At 34.8% G+C, this 25,119-nt stretch overlaps 1 protein-coding gene across 17 annotated transcripts in view; it reads right to left on the minus strand.

Moving 5' to 3' along the window:
- Positions 1-843: 843 nt before the first annotated feature.
- Positions 844-25,119, minus strand: part of PDE4D (phosphodiesterase 4D) — a 530,620-nt gene continuing 506,344 nt past the window's right edge. For all 17 annotated transcript variants that reach the window (XM_085566236.1, XM_085566237.1, XM_085566235.1 and 14 more), the window contains 9 exons: positions 17,533-17,626; positions 14,209-14,381; positions 13,170-13,268; positions 12,917-13,081; positions 11,148-11,247; positions 7,323-7,477; positions 6,687-6,809; positions 6,052-6,234; positions 844-5,499 (listed from right to left, as the gene is read on the minus strand). In XM_085566236.1, the coding sequence (XP_085422362.1) occupies positions 5,086-5,499; positions 6,052-6,234; positions 6,687-6,809; positions 7,323-7,477; positions 11,148-11,247; positions 12,917-13,081; positions 13,170-13,268; positions 14,209-14,381; positions 17,533-17,626 (1,506 nt within the window). In that variant the 3' untranslated portion in view covers positions 844-5,085. The remainder of the gene's footprint in view (positions 5,500-6,051; positions 6,235-6,686; positions 6,810-7,322; positions 7,478-11,147; positions 11,248-12,916; positions 13,082-13,169; positions 13,269-14,208; positions 14,382-17,532; positions 17,627-25,119) is intronic.

The raw sequence follows: 25,119 nt of genomic DNA on the forward strand, positions 1-25,119 counted from the left end.
GGAACTCCTTCTTCCTTATAATAATAGACATGATGTATGCAAGCCATTTTCTTATTAGGGTTGCTGGAAACATGCAAGGAGGAACCTGACAAGAGTGACAGACGTCATCTAATTTATCCACTCACTGCAGCATCCTTTATCTACCCCACACAGAACTTATCAGCATTTTCTGACAAAAAATTGTGAATGAAAAAGGAGTCCTAACAATTCATTCTCTGTGCAAACTAATCCTTAAACCCAAAGAAGGACCTAAGAGATTTAAAGAAAAAAATGAACATAGATTTGGTTTTTTTTGATTAAAAAGGTGCCTGGAAACCACTTTAAGATTTGGACTCACATTAAGACAGTATTTCTTCCTCAAGTAAACACTGTAATTTATGAATTTTATTTTTAAGACCAATTTCTTTTTATCATCCATTTGGAACAGAGATTGATTGTGACAATGTTTAACTGTGGTCCATTTTCTTTCTTTTTGTTTGTTTGGTTTGGCTTGGTTATGTTTCTTTGTGGTACCCCAGCACATTGCCCCTCTAGACAATCTCTAGACATCTAGTTTCTTTAAAGACATTGAAGCCAGTGGTAAAATGTTCTGAAAACCAAGACTGTATGCCTTTCTATTATAACTATATGTCACACCTTTGTGGATTAGGTTCCTTAAAAAATACCATATTTGATTGACTTTTCTGATTTGCTCATATTTATTTTGTATTATCTATGCGAAACACTATTCTGACAAAATATGGTAATTAAATTTTTCTGGAAATGTGTTTTCTCTTAAGCTGTCAAAACTATGGGATGCATGTAAAAAAAGTTAACTTTCAAAAAAAGATCAAATGCAGTAACTAGGCAGAATCAACACATGCTTTTATTTCCATTGCATATAAAATTTCATATGAAGGTATTGATGTACAGTACTAACCCATAGGCTGTAAGAGAGGCTAAGAAACCAGTGAAAGAATAGCCATGTGCAATGTTCACACAAGTTGCCACTCTCAAGACATCCCCAAAGAAAATACCAAATTAAAACAGTAACAACAAATTGTTCAGGATTTCTGTTGTTGTAGTGTCCCTTTTAGACCATATAAAACAAAAGCATTCAAATTCCTTTGGGCCAGGGCTGCTAAAATCTACAGTTTGTGTCAAAAAGGAGATTCTGTTTTTTCTTGGAAAAGAATCTCTCCTTTCATGAATAAGTCACAAGTTACAAGGGCTGGGCATCACTGGAATGGAGAAGAGGATTTTACCTCTGGCAAATTCAATGATACCAGCTCTGAGTTATCTGGAGCAATGTGACAAGTCAAACAGCAAGAGTTGCTCAGTCCAACCTGCAAACCTAATAGTAGTGTTATTAAAACATCTAACAGTTTACTGCTCTTCTGGAGAGCTAGTGCACTATGCTACACACACCTGCACAAAGCTTTAGCTACACCTATATAAAATAAACTTTGGCTACTTGTAACACTAGTATTGGAAAGCATTTCCAAGACTGAAGTTGTATATCCTACTATGGATTCTGCTTATACAGTGATCATTTGTGCTACTAAAAAAGAGACATTACAGACAACTGTAAAAGTGTATGAGTTACACCCTCTTAATTCTGATCATTCAATTTCACAATATGCATTAAAATCAAACGTTTATTAGAGATGCTTTCCAAAGCTGTTTCAGTGCATTTCACCACTGAAATGCAGCATCAATTATTTATCATTTTTAGGAACAAAAAATGGCTGCAATAATCCCCAATTACAGGCTGTAAAAAGATATTCAGAGACAATACAATTACATTACCAGAAGTCTGCAAAAGCGTGAACTTCCAGGAGGGTCAAGAATGAAAATTTATTGTAGTATTACACATATTAGCTTGTAAGAGTATCCCCCATCAGTCAGCAACTAAAAATATGGTAGAAATGCCCAGCCCCAGCCCCAAGGCTACCTTACTTTCAAATGCAGCTAAACAAGAAAATATTGTTTAAAGTTAAGGCACAGCCCTGGGACCAAAGACCTGCAGCTTTTTAAATCGATATATCTTTATGTATTTTATACTTTTCTTAAATCTTCCATAAATGAGCTCTATGGTGACATTGAATATATTACAGGAGAAGAAATGTACAAGGAATATGTATACACAATAGTCATTCTCTCACCAAGAGTTTCCAGATACAGCAACACCACCCTGACAAGGATGATGTTATAATAAGAACTGATAATTTACAGTTAACATTACAGTATGTACATTACAATAAATACATGGTTGTAAACAGAGACAAACAAGACTGTATTACAGGTAAGGTCATTTGGTGAGAAAAAATGTATGGCACAAAAATAAATAATGCATTTGAAAAATAACTGTCAAAGCTTTCTATAAAATCCATTTCATTCAAGTTTTTAAATTTCTGAATGCTATTTGTTCTATCTATATTCTTTCGTTATCCTTTTTTAATGACACAAAACAATTTAAGAATTTAAATACAGCATTACTGAGTACAGCAACTTGCAAGCTAAAGTGTACTGTTATAAACAAGGTGATTTTTCTCTTTTCCTCCCACTCAATATCCACTCACTGCATTTTTTATGACAAAAATATTCACAACACATAAAGCCACTTGTAAATTGTATTGTTTTAAAGCAGTGTACAATGCTAAAACACACTTTGGCAAAAGAGGAAAAAAAAGATTGTACAGTGCATTATATCCCCAACTCTAAGAAATGGTATCATTTTCTATGTTTTGATTGTCCACATGTACAGGTGTATATCTCACAATATGGTTTTATATTTATTTACTTTCAATTAGTGCAGAAACAAAACCTCCCAGGTCCTACTGATTATTCTGGAATTTATATTGCTTTTCCACTACTGAGGTTCTAGGCACTCTTGGGGGCTGAAAGGACTTTTAGATGGATCAGGTTCAGCAAGAAATGATGAAAAAAAAAAAGGAATTAAAAAAAAAAGTCAAAACATAAAAAAAAAATCCCATGACTTATCTTCATTCTTTTGCTCCTTCTGCATCTTCTGTGCTAAGGCCCTAAACAGGCTAATGGCAAAGAAAATTATGACCTGGATTTAGAAGAATGCAAGATTTATTTAAAAGTTGAAATCTTAGACAATTAGTTTAAAACAAATTTTTATTCTAGATCTCTGGTTATTTAAAAGTATCTGCATTCATATCTTCAAATTTGTACAAAAAAAAAACAGAGGGAAACTAACGGCTGCTTCCATCACCTTTTGTTAAGAAATTATGACATTTTAACAGAATTTTGCAACATAGGAGTCTGTTAGCCTCCTTAGGCAACTATTTCCCATCTTCTACACTCAAAACTATAATTCTAATGAAGAGTAAAGTGGAGGAAATAAAATCTTCCATGTGACCAAAAATCAAGACTGAAAAATGACAAATATGAACTCCTACCTCCCTTTAGCTTTCCATGTTATGGAAGCTTTCAGTACCAATCAAACTGAAAGGTAGGATTCCCTTAGCACATACTGGATAAAGGATGAAAAGATCTAAGATTGAAATAATATGGAGAAAACTACAATTCTGACGATGCACTACTCACTTACACTATGATATAAAAAGACAAGACTGGCCTGGCTCTTCTAGCAACAAAGACATGAAAAAATAATACTAATCATAATTTTTATGTTATACACCTCTCAGATTAGCAAATGGTTTAACTAGATAGCTACCCAGATTAAAAGGTACTGGGAGTCATAAACTGGAAATATTACACTAATGATTTTTTGCACCAGAACAAATATTTCATACATTGTATTAGTCTGTTCTGATTTAACATTCTATAGCTCCCAGACAAAAGCTGTCTGAAAAAACATGTTTCAGAGGAAAAAAAAAAAAATTATTAGAATAGCAAAAGAGGTGCTTTTGTATGATGAAAATTCATTACTCTTTTTACAGGCTCTGGTCCTGTAAATTCTAATGTTAGTGGTCCCAGCTGGTATGACCTAGACCACTTCCTATAGTAAGACAGAGTTGGCAGGACCAGGCTACTATGAGAGCAAAAGCACTATATAAGTCCACTAACACATCCGGGAAATTTGTGATGAAAAACAAATTTAAAAAAAGCTATTCTACTGAAAAAGTTTTATGTAACATAAATACTCATGGAACTCACTAATACATAATAGACATTTACTGATCAATATTACCATGACATTCTAAGGTGCCAAAAAAAAAAAAAAAAAAAAACCAAAAAGGAGAATTAAAGGAAAAACCCTACAAGTATTATCCAGTGTAGTACAGATTTGTACTGAAAAATTGTAAGTTACTCTTTGGAAAAAAAATATAACCAGTGGCAGATGAAAGTGGGTTGTTTAAAAAATATAATACCTTGGTATATTTAATACAAGTGAACCTTAAAAAAGATCTCTTGCACATATTATACAAAATGGAGAGGTTATGCAACCCACTGGGTCACATTCTCTTCAGTCATGTCTCAAAAAAATTAGAAATTAGAAAATTATGTCATTTTCACAGCTTATCTTCATGTTGGTAACAGAATCCATTTGTGTCCCCTCATTCTCATGAATTTGTTTTCCAGTAGGAACCTCAATGTTTTTTCTGTTTCTTCTACAGATGAATGTTATCCAATGTCTTACAATACAATACAATGAATTCCAAAACTATCAAAGCACACCAACATTCGTTTGGCAGGTGGTACTCCTCTGAAAGCATTTGCTTTATTTAATGGAATCTGCCAAATACAGACCTTATTAAAATGTAATTTATGTATGTTTTCCCCCTGCTTTCTGACTGCATGGAGGTGAAAATTCTGTTTACAATATTCCTGAGTGCCAAACTGAATCATCAACTTCAGTTTTGATCAACAATCATTCTGGCAGATAACACCAAGTTCTGACTATGGTTGTAGCATGTGTCATGTATTTTCGAAATCATTACCTACATTAAAAAAAAATAAAATTAAAAATCCGTAACAAAACTGAACATGCCCCAGCCCCCCACCACCACACCCAGCAAAAGGAAAAAAAAAAAAAAAAAAAAAAAGAAAATAGAGAAAAAGGAAAAGAAAGGGAGTGAGCAAGAGAGATAGAGACTGAGTGAGTTTTCATTGTTATGTGTCAGGAGAATGTTCTTCTACCATACAAGGCTCTGCTGTTTGGTTCTCGTCCTCTTCCACTTCTTCCCCTACTTGCTCATCAAGAGGAATTTCAGTGGATTCTGAATCCTGGGTGCAAAGAGTCTTGGAGTCACTGAAGCTGGTGTCTTCTTCTACTTGACTTCCACTGTCCTTTTCAGTGTCTGACTCACCATCTTCTTCCAGTGTTAGTTCAAACTGGAATTTTTCAGTTTGACCCTGCTTTCCCTCTTCCTTTTCTTCAGGTGCAGGAGAGGGACTTCTAGGTATTGTGCTCTGGTACCATTCTCGATTGTCCTCCAGTGTATCTAAGATATCCTGGGCATCCGGGTGAACGAGATCTGCCCACGTCTCCCACAAAGGATGAACAATGTAATCTATAAAACCCACCTGTTTCAAATAATGCAAGAATATGATTACTCACAGGGAAATGAGTAAGTCATGCGAAGTATGAGAAATATAATGCTAGGAAGAGACACAAGATACATTACCCTTAGATGTGGCTGAATATATATACTAGCTTATATAATAGATAAGGTCTTTTACTTTTCGGAAGGCTGATCCAGGATATTGGATAATGGCATGGAAAGGATTTGTTTTCAAGTGAACTGCTCATTCCAAACTCCACTGCATCTAGTGAGCTAAATACCTGCTTTATATTTAATTATATTTTTAAAGGAAGCCTCAGTCAGCTGTACAATAATCTCTTTTGGCATGTATGCTGCTTTTCAGGTCAGGACAGTGGTGGAATCCCTTCAGCAAACATACTGCCACGCACTGTTGTCACAGTAAAAGTCTCAATTTGCCTCACTTACTACTAAGGAGCTGAATTAATTAACTCAGAAGAAGAAAAGAAAAAACTGCATTCAGAAATTGCTCAAAACATGACTATGTACCATCCTTTTTTTCTAATAGGTTTAACTACTTTATAAAATAAATTACCTGTGATTTTTCTACAGATGCATTGTGCTTATCACACATGGGACTTATCTCCATTCCCCTCTCTCGCTCCCGGTCTCCCTGACGGAAAAATTCCTCCATTATTCTATCTGTCCATTGGCGGTAGAGATGGAGAGGCTTGGTAGGATTGCTCAGATCTGCACAGTGCACCATATTCTGAAGAACCTAGAATACATTGAAGAAAAGCAGCTCCTTTTTTATTTACATTTCTGGTGACTGTAAAACAAAATCTTGAAAATACATGTAATGCAAAATTTATTCTAAACAGCCAAAACTTATGTCCTTCTGTGCTTTTCACACTTGCAGTAACAACCATGAATTACCTGGCTTCTGCTGCTTCTGCTGTTATAAAAGTCATAAAATCCTTGTGAGAAAGAGAATCACTTTTTGATAATTTGAAGGGAAGGCCAAAGCCTCATTTAGTCCTGAACTACCCTAGTGTTTTGTTAAGTCCCCCAGAGAATCACTTAAACCATGTCACTTAGACCAGGGAGGAAACAGACGGAAGCAGCAAATCATGGTGTGAAAGAGAGAGCTCTAATCCATGCTGGATAATGGGGAAGACAATGTTATTAAGTATGTAATACAAGTGAACATTTTCAGACACATTTCCTTACCTGAATCCTGTCTGAATAGTTATCAAGAAGCAGGACACCAGAACTGGTCACTTTTTTAGTTTCAACCATAGTTTTTAAATCAGCCAGTAGATTCATATGCTTAGACATATCTGTTGCAAGTACCTAGAAAAAAACAAACAAAAAATGAACACTATGTAAGTTATTCTACTGGGGTTCTTTGAAATATAATTGAACATATAAATCAACATTTTTGGAAGGAACCCATAGCCTCTATGTCCGAATACATGATACAAGTAAGAGTCCTGTATGTTCATAGTAGTAAGTTTTCATTTTTTTTTTAAGAATATGACAAAATCATTGTTCAGCACTGCTCAAAATGAACTGATCAGCCCAAATTCATTATTAATTCAGTAGCAAATTTCTAACTGTAATGGTAGAATGGCATCATGTCAGTACAAAACCAGCTTGAAATAGAATGGTATGCCTTCCAGAAATGCACAGAAAGTGAGTGAAACTTAAAAGAACCCACTATTTGTATTTGGGTAAGATATGACAAAACTTCAAAATTTCACTTCATTGTTTACAGGCCTGATGACATGTAATTTATCAAAAAATGCTTCTGTGCTTTATTATTCAATATCCTAGCACTGTGGAAGACAGAGTCTCAAAACTCACAATGTCAATGACCATTTTCCTCAATGATTGTCTCTGTTTTTTGGTCAAATTCTGGAAAATATCACAATTTTCTTCCTGCAGCAGCTTGAAACCCACAGCCAAGTGATGATTCTCCAGTACTGATGAGTCATTGTACATCAGGGCGAGTTCAGAATCTGCAATAAAAATTGCAGGCCAGAATGTTACTAAAGCCTATGCTTTTATCAAATCCCTTAAGATCTTTTTCAAAGTCATTATATGCATAACAAGATTTACAGATAAACTTTTACTAGCAGCCCTGAAAGTTACGGAAATATTGACTGGGTCAGTCAATAGCAAATAGCTATTTACTAGGTCAGGCTGAAGTTGAGCTAACAAAGAAAAGGCTTTGCAATGATGCATGAACATGTGCCTGAAGTGACAAGTTACGAAAAATATAAGAAAGGTAATTTTTAGAATAAATTTTCATATCTCCATGAGGTAACCAAGAATATATTATATGCACAATATATGCATAAACACACCTCAACTAAAACACACTGATGTGCTTTCTTCTCATGACTCTCTCTCTCACAACACCTAAAATTTTGCTGTTAGTCAAGTTTCGGCTTCCTAGCAGTTTGACCTGGGAACACATAGCTGAGGCTTTTCTGCAGGTTGCTGTGGAGTACAAGCTACTTGGTTTTCAAATCATGTCTTTCTGCGGTTATCTAAGACGCTCAGATGCCTAATGAACTAGGCTTACAGTCATTAGTCCATGACAACTGAAGCTGGTAGGATGGTAACATGCTTCTGTCTTTTTATGTAATTTCATGTGGTGTGAAACTGCAGGCAGTGGCTTTGCCTGCTTGTTTGGGCGTGGCCAGTCCCTGGTGTTGTCTGTAATACTGTCCTCACCAGTGGAATTACTCTTACCTAGGTCACCCCATATGGCTGTAAGGATAACACTCATTTCCCAGCCATGCCTGTGCTAAGGCATACCTGTAAAGTCAGCTTAGTCCTGCTGAACAGACAGCTCTGTAAAATCAAAGCAGTCTGCACAGCTTTAGTTTTGACCCAGGAATGCTGCACAGGAGGCTTGCATATGCTTCAAGATACAGCTTGTAAATAAATCTATCACAAAAAACTTAAATACTTTTTATGCAGTCATGCTTTTCCTGTGCTATATTAACTTCTGTTTATTACAGCTGTTCTAGCTTGTCTAAACATACGTCAGTGTATTCCACACTTAGTCCTCTTTTCTTTAACAGTAGCCATGTTTTAAAATGCCTCTGGTTTAATAGGAGATCTCTAAAAGCTTTGATCTTCAAATTTCAATAATCTCATTATTGATTCTCCTGCTGTCTTCCTCTCCTGTCTTGAATAAATTGACCTGTTGAATCAGGAAAATCTTCCTCTGCCTTTCCTTATTCCAAGACAGCAAAACCATAACAGCAGAAGCAGAAAGAAAGCAAGTTAGTAAAATGATCTCTCTTTTGTCTTTCACAGAACACATACAAAGCTTGCATACTTGTTTTTCTTATGCAGAAAACAGGCACTAGTTTATTTTTCTTTCAAGCAGCCTTCTGATTTGCTGCAACTGCAAAACACTCCACATTGCCAAAATATTTTGCAAGAGCTGGAGCTACAAACGTAGCTAAAATGCACTCAACTTCAAAATGGATGTAAAAATGGAAGAAAGTTCCCCTTCTGTAACACATTGTAAGATTCAAGAATATTTTTCTGGATGGACAGAGTTACAGTGGTAAAATAAGCATCTCCTCTGACACTAATATACTTCATATTTGTTTGTTCTTTGATAGCATTCAAGAGGGATCTGTTTAGTTGACAAATTTGTAATAAACTTTGAATGGAAAAATAATACTCAGAAAAGTCACAAGACCAATTATAAAAGAAAAAGATTAAAATATGGCAAATATATACATACTTTAAGTAAGTAAGTCTGTAATTTTTTTAATGCATTCTTATATTTAGTGAAATTTTAATACATTGTTCAGTTCATTGGAAAAACAAAATTAGATGGAAGCAAATTATTTTCTAGAGGTTAGGAAAATTTTGGATTTGAGAAACCAACATTAGATGATCTTTTTCTGTCTCTGTCTCTGCAGTGTCTTTCTTTTAAACTGAGCAATTTAAAATAAACAAAATCTCTTTATCTTTCAGCCTTGCAACAGCAATTTCAATTAGTGTTTTTACTTGACTGACACATAAGCCTCCGTTATCAAAAGCTGAATTGAGAAAAACAAGATATATTTTCTAAGCTGGTAATTATCAGCATGAGTATGACTCCTACATTAGCTGAATTTCAATCTGTCTACCTAGAAGTAAAAGCTTTATGCAGCACTACTCATCCCTTCAACTAAGTTAACACTCTTAAACCTAAACAATTCATTGGTTTCGTCACAGAACCTTGAAGCCACCAGTGTAACTTGGTACTCAATTTCTGACTCAACAAGCAAGGAAAAAGCTTTACTTACATAAGCACACTCTTAAGAATTCAATTAAGAATTCTTTGTTTTTTGCACAAAGCTTGATTCACTCTCTGCCTGCACTGTTGAACTGTACTAGTCCCCACTAAAGCACAAAAATTCCAAAGTCAATCTTAATCCTCTTTCATGAGGATGAGTCATCAAATTAATCAAATCAAATTAAATTTCATTATGGGGTGCCCCTTAGGCCATTGAGACAAAAAAGACTAGGTGCAGGCTAAACTGAAGTGCATAACTTATTTGAATATACAGCAGCAATGAGTCAGAGGAGGAGATCCCTTCTTCAAACTCTACAGCTGATTTTGGGTCATTCTATTTTAACACCTGTGAAATAGAATCTACCCATGTGAAGAAGCGACAGTATCTATAAATGTGCAACCAGATAGGTCAAATACACAACCCTAGGCATGTTTCCATTACTGTTGCTTTTTCTTCTTTTGTGCTTCAATTATTAAACTTTGTACTTCTGGGTCAGTTATCATAAAAGGAGAAATTGTCAGAGAGCAGAAGAAAGAACTTAGTATGATGGAACTTGTACTGACCTATAAAGGGAAATAATAGTGACATAAGGCAACAAAATCCAAGCAAGTTGCCACTGGGGCAAAAAGCTATTAAGTAAATATGTAATGATCAAGTTTAATAAAGTTAACAGTGTTTTTCTTTCAGTAGATGAAAGAGGCGATAGAGGTTCAGCAATGCTGCCAACAACAGCCTTGAGGAATGCACACTGTACAATCTACACTGGGTTTCAAATTTGGAGATGACATTGGGGTCAAAAAAAAACAAAACAGTTTTATCATAGTTGCAGAAACAGGGTAAGGAAACTCAGTCGACAAAGCATGAGAGATCAAAAGCCAAGTACAGGATCCAGGCAGAAATCCTGAATTTGTCCTGACTGTCTGTTTGTTAAAGAGGAACTTGTTTTTCTGCTTTCTGAATTTCTATCCTTGGTTGCATCATATGTTTCCAACATAAACACATAAAGTCTTGTCTCGCCTTTTTTTTTTTTTTTTTTTTTTTGTAATCTTCCTTCATTCTCTTCCTAAAACTTCATCTACTTAATGTAGATCAACTATATTCCAGGAGAGAAAACATGCCAGGTTTATGGTTTGAAACAATGCCAGGTTTATAGTTTATACCTTAGTAATTCTTGCTGGAGTATACTGTATAAATAATTTCTAAAGTTAGAAAAACTGCAAAGTAATATCATGTTTAAAATATAAACATCTATCTATTTACTGGGAAAAATTAGAGATAGAAGCAAAGAAGAAATGAAATCTGTATTTTTCAGGTTAAGTCTGTGGTATGTGCAGACCCCACAACAAATTTCTGATAAACCACTAAATATCAAACTTACTTGTGTTGATAAGAAATTGGTTTGAAACCCCAGGATGATCTACATCATGTATTGCACTGGCAAAAATTGCTGCAAGGATCTCCAAATCAGTGAATACTGCCTAGAATACAATGAAACAGAATTAACAATCACCAAACAGTGAAGAAGGTGCTTTCAATAAAAAGGATTCTAATTGAATCTGGATGTAAGCAAGCAAAACACTTTTAAAATATACCTTGATTTCTAGAGAGTTTACACACAAGCTATCAAACCATTTGTAAAATCATCAATTATGTAGAATTCCATAAATATTTAAAGGTTGGCCAAAATAAAGTGATTTGTACTTTGTACAGAGAGCATCACTAAATTCTACCACAACTGAAATATTTTCAGCTTCAGTCTGTCAATAAATCCACCTTTATTAGGCAATTAAGTACAGGTTTCTAACTTCTAGCACAAATTAAAGTTAATATTTCAGCCTGACTCCTCTATATCATCCTGTACTTGAAAGATGCACACCTCCTATATAAAGGAAATAGGGACAGACTACACATCATCTCACTTAGCATTTACTGATTTTCCATTTGTATGGGATTACGAGGCAGATGGGAAAATATGACAGCAATGGACTTGGGATGTCACTGAGCCCAGTGCCCTGTTGTCAGAAGCACCCACATGATGCAAATGTTTTCAAAATTGATCAAGGACAGCTCAGAAGTGCAAAGACCAGCAGTGGCACTGGGCAGATATTGCCATTTCACCAGCTAAAGCTCTGCTGAGAAGAAGGGCATGAAAAAAAGATAGATTTGAAAAAAACCCAAAATTTTACTGATGACTACTTCAGCTATGTGGTGAAGCCAGTGGTGTTTTAAGAACATTATCTGATCGTTCTTGAAAGCAGGAATATCTTTCTTAAGAGATTTCCAAGTCTTTGAGGATCCAAACCTGCCATTAGTCTCAAGGTCCATTTATAGCCTTCTTTCTAAGAAGGTAAAAGAGATGTATTCGGGTAGTAACATGAAATACTGATCATTACAGGAGAGTCAAAATGCAGCCTTTCTTTAAAATGAAGGTAAGTCCTTTTGAACTAATACAATTTCTACTGCTTCCTTTACCTGAATTTTTCTAGCCTTTTGCTGGGATATATCAAGATCAACGTTTGCTATGTTAAGACCTGAACTGTGCTTTAAAAAGGGAAAATATTCATCTTTCACATGCTTCTACTTCAGAGATTTAAGAACTTTCAAGATGAAAATTGCTACAAAAAGAAGAGATTAAATTTTTTTACCAAAAAATTTTGAAATATTTGTTGGGGGGAGGGGGTGTAAAAAAAGAGATAGTCCACTGAAAATTTAGTACATGTTCCAATCTGTCTCAGAAATAAATACAAAAGTAGTATTTCCATATCAGAATAAACTTTCCAAAGAAATTCCACTTACTGTGGTTAGGTAGAGTCCCACATGGGAAATAACTACAGAATAGGATGTAGCATAAATAGTAAGAATTTACACAAAAAGAAACAGGATACGGATTGTGTTACAGTGAAAAAAAGGTCATGACAGCAAGAATTTTCATGACTTAAAATTAATTTAATTGATGTTTTCTGCACAATATTTACATGTAACTTTGATCCTCACAAAATACCTCTAAAAGAACAGAATTCATTAAAGAAATGCTAAGATTTATTTTAAAAATATTGCAGAAACTAAGATCTTTAATATTTAGTTTAGGAGACTCTCAGTGCATCGCTTCTCTCATGACTGCCACTTTTCTTCTTCAGTGTAGTTTACCTCTAAAGCTGGGGTTGATAGAAGGACATGGGTTGACTGAACAACATCTGCAGCATGTATGTTATTGTGGTATGCTACATCAGCATGGTAATGGTCTTCCAGGGTCATCAAGTAAGTTATTAAAGTATCTACTGGAATCTTAAAAGTTTTTAACAAGTCCCGTTCCTATAAAAGTAAAGTAAAAACAATTAGATTTCAAAGCACAGAACAGTGTCCAAGATAAGAAAAAAGCAGCATGACTGCTCGTACTTGCCTGAAAAATAGTGTGCATGATGACAGTCAGAGGTCTGTTTCCAGATAACTCTGCTACTCTGAAAACCTGAAGGCCCCACTTGTTCAAATCTTCAAGTTCCTACAGTAAAATCAAGCAATGAACCAGTTGAAACCTAATACAAAAATTCCTGCAATTTTTGAGAGAAGCAATTATAAACAGAGGACTCATTAAGACCTGGGCACTGTGCAAGTGACATGCTGAATTTTGCAAGGGCTAAACTCTGAACTCTACAGCTGCTACTAATCTTACAATATCAAAACTTACATCTACCCATTTTTCAGATTTTATTTGTCTAAGCAGGAAAGACTGCCTCTAAAGTGGATTGCTCCAGAGGGAAAAATTCTACAGTATCTTGAATGAGTTTAACTGACACTGTTATCTCACTGTCCATTGACAAGGAAGTTCAATGAAGAGAAAACCTCCAGAGATGCGGCAATTCTGCTGCTCTCTCCCTGGTTCTAAGAAACACTCTTCAAAAAAAATTCCTGAAAATGTTAGGAGAGGGATAATTCAGTCAAAAATCCCTTTATACCAAGTTATTACCAAGTAGTTAGCTGCTGATGACAAAAATAAAAAATTTGATAAAAAAATAAGACAAGGAATGCACATAAAATGATACAGCTAAAAATAGGAAGGGTAGTTCTAATGCTGTATACCCTTGTGCATTTAAGCAAAAATACATTTGCTATCTATACATTTTCATTCCTGTGACATTATACAATATGTTTAGCCTTCAATCTTCAGATACTATTTATGAATAGGAAACTTTATGGATACACAAATGTTAATTTAAATTCCATCTTCAGATGAAATTGTCTTCATACTGAAATGAACCCTTATGGTCTGATTCTGATTTTACTTGCTATTCTTTCACTCCAACAAATTTGGATTGTTTCAAGTGGTATAAAAGCTTGGTGCTGCAGTTTAAAATCAGTGTGTATAAGCAGAGAACAATAAGCAGAACAATACTGAAAAGTCCGTTTATATAATTTCAAGGACATACATATATATTCTCTACCTTGGCAAGGACATCTTCTTGGTCTGTTTTAACTCCAAACCTGGGAATACTGGAATTAGTTAGGCTGGAGCTGTGCATGAGTTTTTTGACTCCACTGATCTGGGACATTGGCCTCTTCTTTTTCTCTTTCTCTTTCTGTGTTGGAGAAGGGATTTCAACTTCATGTTGCTTGTCTTCAAAAGAGTGAATAAAAAGAGAATAATTTATAAAAGAAATATAAATATTATAAAATTCACTGCTGAGTTGCACCTTCTAATTCTTAGAAAAACCTCTTTTAAGATTTTGCAATAGATTCTCTCTATCAAGATCACTAAACCTACAAAAAGTTAAATACAGACCTATACTTCAGTAAAAGCAGATCTCTTTTACTCAAATTGCCTCATTATTTCTGAATTGGCTTTAAAAGCAACTTGTGACTGTCTGATTACCTCTTCTGCCATATCCCTAGTGCTGTAGAAAGGGTCAATCATCTCAGTATAAAAATGTTATTACAACTGCATAAGAATATACTTTGCAAGAAAAAATAATTATTTCATTTTTTTCAGGAGAAACATTCTCTGAAATTGTATTTCAAAACTGTCTATGTGTGTCCTCATGTAAACCTTTAGAAAACTTTTTCAGGACTCAAAGAATTTAATACTTGTGGGTTGGTCCTGTCCACTAAGACTGTACAACTCAGCCTTTTGTGCTTTCCAAGCCATATCTACAAGCGCTTTGGATTGCTGGCAGCTCTTGCCACCAATGTAGTGTTTCTGCACTTCCCAACTAGAGTAAATAATAATGACAAAGTGAGAGAGCGCTTTGTTAGCCGCTGAATTTTGCTGTTGGTTTTTGCCTCCATAGCAGTATCAGCAGAATCACTTAATAAAATTCATCAACACATGTGCCAGCAAAACTTTAGACAAGAATTAAACTGAGAGTAAAATATATTTAGGCAACTGCCATAGGATTGCTGCAAAATCAGTATGGGGTTGTGAAGCACTGCAAACATCTGCTCCAAAGAAACCCAAGTTAATGCAATGAAGGGCTTTTCTGAAAAAAACTACTAGGAACATGAATTGTTTTTTGTTTCTTTTATTCATACTGTATTTCAACCTAGAGTTTAATGACTCCCTTCAAATTACCTCTTTTACTGAAATATACCTCCACATTTTCTAGACCTCAAGGAATATACCAGCAAAACTACAAAAATCCATAAAAGATGTTTCTGACACAGGAGATGAGCCAAAACAGCTAAAAAAACCTTAAATCTAAATAAAATTTGAAAAGAAAGTAAGAAAAATTTGGATTTTTACATGTGTATTTTTTCTCTTTCTGCAGTATTCATTTCCAATACAGACCTTGAAACCAGATGAGGTTAGCAAGTCCATTTCTAATTATGAGCTCATTGTGTATTTGCTTTTTCACTTTCTTTTCTCCTTTTTTTTTTAATATTTTTAATTACCTTTTAGCAGATACATTTAATGTACACCTCAAATTCCAAACAAATCACAATGAAGAGACTTTGGAAATGTCACCAGGTTGTAGCCTGTGGCATTGAGTCCCTGTATTACCCCACCATACTTCACCACTCTCCTTGTAAGGAGAAAAAGGGGAGGTGGAGTGTGGCAGCCCTTGTCTGGTGCAAACTGACAACAGATGAGGAGCTGTGACTTGTGCTTGTGCTTTGATATTTATGGTTTCAGTCATGTGCACAAAGTTTAGACCCATCAAACAGAGGTTCATTAGCTGAGCTGTCAGAGTAACTCAAGTGAAAGGAAGTGTCTGTATGAATGACTTCATATCTCCAGAGAAACTCAGTGGGACTGTTTCTGCTTTTGCAACTTTGAGCAAATAGGGCTGAGTCCATGTGAACATCCAAAAAAGACCGCTTGCCATTTTAACCCTGCTTATGCTATGCTCAATTAGAGTTTTTCAAACATTTTCCATTCATAGAAAACAGGTTAATGATGCTGAAAATAGGAAACTTTGCATATTATTATATACAATGTAGGAACCTTATGTCTTATACACAGATTATATTTCTTTTAATTGTAAATAACTTCAAACATTCATATGGCCCGAAAGGAAAACAGTTAGGTTTTGGTTTGGGGTTTATTGTTTAATAAGAAGAACAGAAAACCCTGCTTTCTCATGACACTTTCCTAACTTAAAAGTGTGAGAAAGCTTGTAGATATTGAGGAGGTATGTATTTTATGTATTAAAAAAATAAATAGATAAATAAAAAAAAATAAATTAAATAATAAACTTATTAAATACTTCTAGGGAGAGAAAGTTTTCTCTTTGCATAGATGTTCAGAACCTATATACTTAGACTGCATATTTTGAAAATATTGAAGCAATACATCTGTAGATGAGGTGTCTTCACTACTGTGCTGCTCTTATGCCTACAGTTCTACAAATCTAGTTTTTCATGCAGACAGAAGACAGTACCCATGGTCCAGTAAATTAGAAGTGATTGCCTTTCCAGCCCTCTTTCTGCTAATGACTGAGATCTCATGCAAAAGGCTGATAGATGCATTTCTTTACTCTGTCAAAGTAAGTCTTAAGCTTTCAAGTGAAAGCAAGCAGAAGCTGGCATCTCAGTATCCATAGCCTAAGTGGGTCATCCCTTCAGGCAACTGCACATCGTGGTTTTCAAGACATCTGAAGCTGGGCAGTATTGCTTGTCCATGACAGAGGCTTATTCCTCTCCCTCTGTGTGAAGCCCTGCTGTGCTGCAGCAGTTGGCACACTGCAGCAACCTGAGCAGACACATGCAGCCATCCATTTTGGATGGGGTGACAGGACAAAAGGTACTTCACAGAAACCCCACTTCTTTCAAAAAAGCCACAAAAAGCACCAGCTATGGTATCTCACACAGAATAAGATCGATATTAACATGTATGACTGTCACTTTTTAAAGTACTTGTTATCCTAATTTAAATGTATTTGACTGTGCCTCTCTTATTACACTGTCTTAGAGTTGGGCTTGATAATCCTTGTGAGTTCCTTCCAACTCAGAAGGATTTTCTGTGAATCTCTGTGATTCTTTATAATTCATTATATTAATTATCTTAATACAGCGTAAATCTAATAGTTGTAATATGTATATGAATATTTATCTGCAATTACACACACAGGAAAATCACTTACACAAATTAATTGAGCTGTGAAGAAGTGAATCTAACCTGATTTCTCTGCACAAATGCTGACAACAATATGCTAAATGCACAGTTTCTGAAAGCAGAAATTAATATGGAAACTTGTTTTTTGGTTCTAACACAGCCCAGAGAGATCTAAAAACCCCCCAAAGGCAAAAAAGTTAGCACTTCATAGTCTTACCTAAGAAAGTATTTGATATATATTCTGACACCTGATTGCCTGACCTGCTCATTTCAGAGAGGTGGGTTAGCTCACGGTTGAGCATTCTTTTAAACTGGAAAAGAAAACAAATAAGTGTAAAGTTAGCAACATCAAGACATATTTTAGTTAGAATAAGAAAATGCAGTCACTTTATAACTGGGGAAAGAACATGGCATTAAGAATATATACTAAATTAAGACAACTATGAAAGCAGAAATCACATGTACCAATGATCTACCTAACCAACTTATTAATGGATTGGACAATGTCATTCTTAACCTCCTAAAATACACCACAGTGATTCAATGACTAAGGTACAGTGTCCTACTAGTAACTGAAAACTCTACGGCATTTGCACACACACAAGTTATAATACTGTCTTTCCAATTTTTTGATTTTAAAATATAAATATATTTATATCAGATCTGTTGTCTACTACTTTTCTCATAATATTTGCAAATTAATCTATTTTTGCATTTTTTGCAATTCATTATGTAACATCTCAAATCTATCTTACCTCTCATAATTAATCTACTCAAAATTACTTGACAATATTGCTCCAAATAATCCAAATATCATATTGATCTCATACTAGCCAATGGGAAAAGAGCTAGGTTTTGTTGTCTCCAACCTAAAATTATTATATTCAATGAATGACTCAACCATTCCACTATCTCAGAAAAACTGCAAGCATCTCCAAAAAACATTGGGGTAGAAAATACCCATCTGTGGAAACACCTTCTATTTCCCTCTTAGTTAGCAATTTGCTCTAGACAGTCTATAGGATAGAAGCAGATACTAATATTCCATTAAATGTATAATCAATTAGGTACACATCACTGAGCCTTTCTTCTAGAGTTCTTCTAGACTCCAGAGTGAAATGATATCCTGTGGTATTATGCTTGACAGGTTAACTGCATAGATGCATTTTCATTGACTATAGCTCTGCCTTGATATTATCAGCAAACAGAAAGCAGCAATATTTACTAATAATTCAAACTCTTGCCAATGAAAATCAGCATGCATCAGTCACTATTGAATTTGCCTCCTATTGTGCCATCCTTTTTTTTTGTTGTTGTTAGATTTCTCAGTCATCTTTTCTCTTAACAAAGCAAAATTATTAGTGCCACTTTCAGAATCACCATTTACCTTCTTCATGCAGTCATGACTACCCATTATATCAAGGAATAGCTACCCTTAGAGTATATACATGTAAACATCCCTCTATGTTGAAAACTCATAATTTATAGTTTATTCTTCTTCAAAGGAAATAAACCACTATAGTAAATATTAACCATCCCATTTCCATTCCACTGGAATCATCAAAGCTATTTCTTCAAAGTAGTCTTGCATAGTGAAAGGTGTTATTTTCTTCACAATGTCTTTGTAAACCACCAATTACCATACTGCTCACAATGTGACCAACAAAATTACCTTTAATAAAACATTCTAACCATTAGCCACTGCATTTTTCTGCCATCTTGATGTGTCATCAGCTCAGGAAGTTCCAGAGCTACAAAGACTGAATCCTACTTTAGTCACAAGCCAAAGGCTCAGCTTTGATCTCAGATAGAGCCATGTGCTACAAAATGCTCAACACATGTCTGAAATTAGAACCATACTGCAAACACAGCTACACATACTATGAGAACTACAGAGCAATGCATTCCAGACAAAACCAGTCTCAATGTCTTCAGCAATGTCTAGTGTTTGTCACCAATGTCAAATGCAGAAAAATCAAGCCAAGTTTACTAAGCAATATAATGACTAGTCCAAAAATACCAAGATTTTTTTAAAAGTCTGTCTTTAAACTTTTAAACACTTAACACACTTAAGTCATGCCTACACACTTTTTCTTCTGTTCCCACAAAAGGTGAGAAACTGTAATATATAAGACAAAAAATGAAGATGTCATGGAATAATTTGTCTCCAGATGGCATCCAGAGACTGCAGCTTCAAATTAAATATTGAGTATAGGATATTAATAAAATGCCAGGAGTTGACAAAACCACATTAACTTCCAGGCATGTCATCAGTTTATCCATTAGTACTTCAATATTCTCTCCTCCTTAATTTAATTAGTTAGTTCACTGGATCCTAACTTCAATAGATCCTCATCTGCCTGGTTGTTTAATAGTAAACACTGCTACATAATGCCCAACTTGGTGTTGCTGTTTTTGCTGCAAAAAACCACTAATGGTGTCATGTTCTACACTCTGGAAAAAAAGACCATCTAGCTACCACTGGCATGTACTCTTCAGGATGTCTTCTTAAAAGTTTTCCATCTTTGAAAGAGGAGCAAATCAGTATTTGCAGAGAAAATAGGAAGGATTTTTTGTTTTTTCCCAAATAATACATTTACCTGCAGGGGTGGGTAAAGAGGTTTGTATTTGCATACTGGGAATCATCTTTTGGAAATTATGGAGCATATATTCTCTAAGAATTTTCAGCTCAGTATTTGTATTATGAATATCCACAGCAAATGGAAAGTACATAACATTCTTTTCTAGTGCTCTGTTCCCCACTAGGTCAGATGGAAACCCTCATCTTCCCACCTCCCATCACCCCACAAATCAGCAGAACATGAAAATAACCATCTGCATGAGAACTGCAGAATAGTCTGTGTTACTGCTGAACAAGGGTGTAAAGTGAAACAAGTCCCTCAGCCTCTGCAAGGCCCTCCTGCTGAGAGCAAATTCAATGGGAGATGCCTTTGGCTTTGAAGAACTGTAGCTGCATGATTTCCTCATACTCTTTCAGAAGTTGCTGACGCCACAGGACCAAGACTTTAATTGACATGAAAACTTCTGGTCTAAGCAGGAGTTTAGAGAACTGTTTTGATTTTTCTAATTATCTGACAAGGCCTTATAACCATCATTGCCATTGAATCAGATGAAGCTGAAGACAATATGCAGACAGCAGTTGCAGATGCAAAACAATAATGTTATTTGAGAATATTAAAAAAATCAAACATGAGAGACAAACAGAAATCAAGATATTCAAACAATTTTTTGTTTATACTCTGTTTCACTGTATCTGTATATTGCTCAGTCCCCTTACATTTCATAACTTGCCTTTTGAGGAAAAAAAAACCTTTTTCTAAGAAAAAAGCAATCAGAACAGCAAAACCAAATTTAACACTATTATTTTTCCCAATTTTACCTATTTCTCAAGATTTAATTTGGGCCCAAGTGTACCCATGCATAGTAACTGCTTCAAAGATCCATGTCTTACACAGCTCTGCGCAATTACTTTATAAGGAAATTTTGCCTCTCACATGGTTCCCTCAAGTTCTTATTGCCAGCCAGAGAAGTTGGTTATATCCGTGAGCCAACACTGTTTTGTTTATCCAAGAAACACCCTTAAGTGCTTGAAACTTAGCTAGAATCAACAATCTCATACTGGAAATAGCACATTGCATGTTATATTCAAAACAAGTCAAAGAGGACATAAAATCACCTTGTTCTTAACAGCAGTAAATAATAAAGATGATATTTTGAACAAGAATTTTAAAAATCTGAATGCCATATACTTTTCAGATTCAAGAAAATAAATCATAAAGATCAAACCTCTTCTATTAATAAACCTTTAAACAATACAATTTAATTATGATATTTTGAGCTAAGCATGGGGTGGAAGCAGAGGATTTTGGCTGATCTGTGCATATATTGTATTTTTCTCAGAAAGAAAGATTTTCACACATCCAACTAGGCATTGTTAAGTTGGAAAAATGACACATGCATCCCTTTGGAATACGACAATCCTTGACTATATCCTTAGAAAATCACCCTGAAAATGAGCTGGCAATAAAATGCCCATTAAGTCAATTATACAGTTCTTCACTGCCAAATAGATGTCAGAGCAATGGAGCCATAAGATATTTTCTAAAACAAATCCTGAAAATATTTCCTTAAGCAGAATTTTTTAAATTTCATTTGTTTCTATTTATTTTTGATTTTAATCTCATCTGGGGTTAGGGGGATGGGGGAAATAAGAAGGAGCACCAATACAACAGAGCATTCAAATAACATTAAAAATGTCTCTAAAGTGAAAAGAGTAGATGTGAACCTTTATCTCCCTTTATAAACCTAAGAAGTCTGCTATAGCAAAAACTGTACTACATGAGAATAAAGATACATACATTAATGATAATGAATTGAGAATGATTTCTTAAATTGTTTTAAGTTCCCAAGAAGAGGTTTGTAGTTTAGGTCTTTCTGGGCTAAAGCCCAATGTGTGCACATCTTTGTAGCTATATTACTGCTGTCAGCCTAGGATAAGCATACATGGAGGAATTTTTTTGAAAAATAAGATACTTTTCTGATGCCAGAAAAGACACACAGTAAAACACAGACAAACTTTTGAAGTAATCATGTTCCCAGATGGCAACCAGAGCATTGATAGATTTATTTAGAAAAATTTGAACGTATGTTAGAAAGAGTCACCAGCTCCAAGATCCAAATAGAGTTGATTCACAGCCATGAACAAGTTTGGATCACACACTTCATATATATACAGGTTATTGTTTACACTTTAGAAGACTTTACAAATTTTGTGTAAAGTTCTTGGTTCACTAACAAAGAGCTTAAGTAAAGAAGCAGCAAGCAGTTAGCTGTGTCGAGAGGAAGCACACAGAACCACTCTTGCTGTAGACTCCCTGCAGCAGCAGGGTCTTTCCATGCAGGTTTTCTGTTCCTGTAGAGAAACCTGCTGCATCCCAGGGACTGTAAAGAGGCAGCCTCCAACACAGCCTTTGGCACCAATACTGAAGGTGAAACTAGAGTTAGAAGGCAGTCCATGGACCAGAAAGTCCAATCCCACCTGGCCTCCACTTTGAGCATTTATCAAGTTTGAGCATTTATCAAGTCCAGTGGGTGCTGGAATAAAAATGCTCAAGAGTGACAGGGGATTCTCACAGCAATGGCTCCCAAACCCACAGGGCAAAGATCTGAGTTTCAGCCTTTGTGCCTGCCTCTTTTCTAGGTAACATTTCTAAAATCTTCCATGAAATAGAATACATCTATGGAACATGCTATTAATACTAGGAACATTCAACTTACATGAATATGTTTTGTTTCTGAAATACCTACCAATGTTATTTTTTAAATATACTTGTATCTCAAAATGAATAAACTATATTATCTTACTAGATTTGAAAAGCTTGTATTCTACAATATAACAAGGAATTTTAAGTCAGACTTACAAATTAATGTAAGGCTTCTGTCTGCACTGCTTATTGACGCAAAACTATCTTTGATTTTAGCAGCATTCTAGATACTTAAACAGCATTCTTAATAGCTAAAGGTTTGTGTTAGAAGCCCACGGGTTTAATTAATATCTAGGCCAGACATTGTTTTTTGTAATAAGCTATAGAAAGGCAGATATCTCTAAGTCTGTCATTGTGATAGAGGTGCTCATTTTTTTCAGTAAAAGATACTCAAAAACCAGGGGTAAACATTTTCCAAAATAATAATTCACAGGAGATAAAGTACAGCCTGAAGCACACAGAAATAAGTGCATAATATGGGATAGAAACATATACAATGTTATATTGTATATTACAAACAGTGAGAATAAGATACATTTTATAATATATCTTATATTACAATCTGAGAATAAGATATTTCAATCTTCAGATTTTCATACATTCTCTACATACTTGTTTTGAATATCACAAAGAACAGAATGTCTTCGCTTCTCATATTTTTTCTCTCAAAAAGCACTGTAATAAAATTGTGCTCAAGGACAACTTGGCTTCTTAACTAAAATCATTGTCTGTATACAGTATAGGTCACTATCTATACAAAGAACATTTTTCCCCCCATGTGTAATCAATTACACCTACCATCATATCTGCTAAACTTCAATTAGAAAAAAAAAAGCATGTGAATTCTAAAGGCTAACCTGTAAGAGTGAACTTGAATTTTTTAAATTAGTGATTGAATTTTTATGATTTAGCAAGAGGAACATGACAACAGCTGCCTAGAAATGCAGGAAATACTTTATAGTAAATTACAATAAATTACTTTTAGCTGAAATGCAAAGTAATTTCATCTTATTGCTTTAGCAAACAAGAAAGTAATATACCTAGCTAGCATAATGGGATAAATTTCTTCACAGATGACTGATCAAAATACTGGGTAATACATCGTAACAATTCAGCATTAGTGGAAAGTACTCATAATTGGACATAATAGGCTTTGCATTTCTATTTTAAAAGACATAGATCTACTAATAAAGGAAAGCATAAGAATTTCAATTGTGCAAATACAATGCTTGTGCTATTTTTAGTCATTTCGTTCAACATATGCCTTAATTAGTTCAGGAGAAATCAGAATTTCTTTAAAGCAGACCTATTCGGTACATTTATTGTATGTCAAGCACAGGACAATTTTGTTTTACACACGATAACAATTATAAAAGTATAAAAGCAGCAGCATTTTTCTTAAGCACAAACATAATTTTTTAGGAATAAACCAAAGCTCAGATGTGGTTTTCTATTAAGTAGATTTCAGTTCTATGTGATGACAGGCATACTGATTTAACTCCTTGATGCTAAACTTTTCCATAAAAGAGATAAAGCTTGTTCCATTTTCTAGCAGTATTGCTATTTCAATCTAGTTCACACTGCCCCATGTAACAATATAGATCAGTATTAAAAGATGGCAATTTCCAGAGTTTTAATCAATAAGGTGTCACACTCACAGAGGCTACCAAAAATGCTGTTGAAACACAGTGTTCGTAATTTCACCTTTCTTCAGCTATTAAAACCAGCATGAGTCATACATCCACCCATTATCCTGAGCTTCTTTACTCATGCTCTCTTCTATTGTATAGTATCTCTGTTTTAAGGTATTTGGAGTTTTTTAAAACATTTTAATGGCTAGAAATACAATTTTTCTGATAGAACACAAAACTGCTCCGAATTTCTTTGGCTTTAGACTTGGTCCAATCATTCACTGAAGCAATATTATTTTAAAAGTCCCAGCATAGTTTCTAAGAAAGACTATACTATGCAGTTCATTCTTCTTGCTGAGCAAAGGCTTGTTGTCTGATTTTTCACTTCAAATTAATCATAATCATAATTCACAAATCCTCACACAATCCAGTGATCATGCAATCATGCACCATAAATCAAAGTTCTTAAAAGGTAAAACAAAATCCTACCTTTATGTAGCCCCAAGAAACTGAGAGTAAATAGTTTGCCTCAGGCATTTTTGATTTTTTCTATACTACCAATCTAAGCTATCAGTTCTTTGCTATTTGACACTGCAAAATACTTCCAAGAATAAAGATTCTGTCTTCTTTCCCCTAATTCTTTTTGCTGGTCTTCAGGTTCTCAGCAGCTGTGTGCTCAGGAGGCATACTGAAATGAAATCCAACCGTGTGGTCTTCTGATTGTATAAATGCCATTTGTGAAACTCCAAGCATTCAGAGGTAACGTTGAAGACACACATTGTACGAGCTGAAGAAATTTCTGAAGAGCTAGGGATATGCATATTTCCTGAACACCAGGATTTAATGAATAATGTATGTCAAGATGCTCAGCTGCTCAAAGACTTGCTC

Source organism: Lonchura striata, chromosome Z (genome assembly GCF_050655825.1).
Source record: "Lonchura striata isolate lonStrDom1 chromosome Z, ASM5065582v1, whole genome shotgun sequence".
NCBI lineage: Eukaryota > Metazoa > Chordata > Aves > Passeriformes > Estrildidae > Lonchura > Lonchura striata.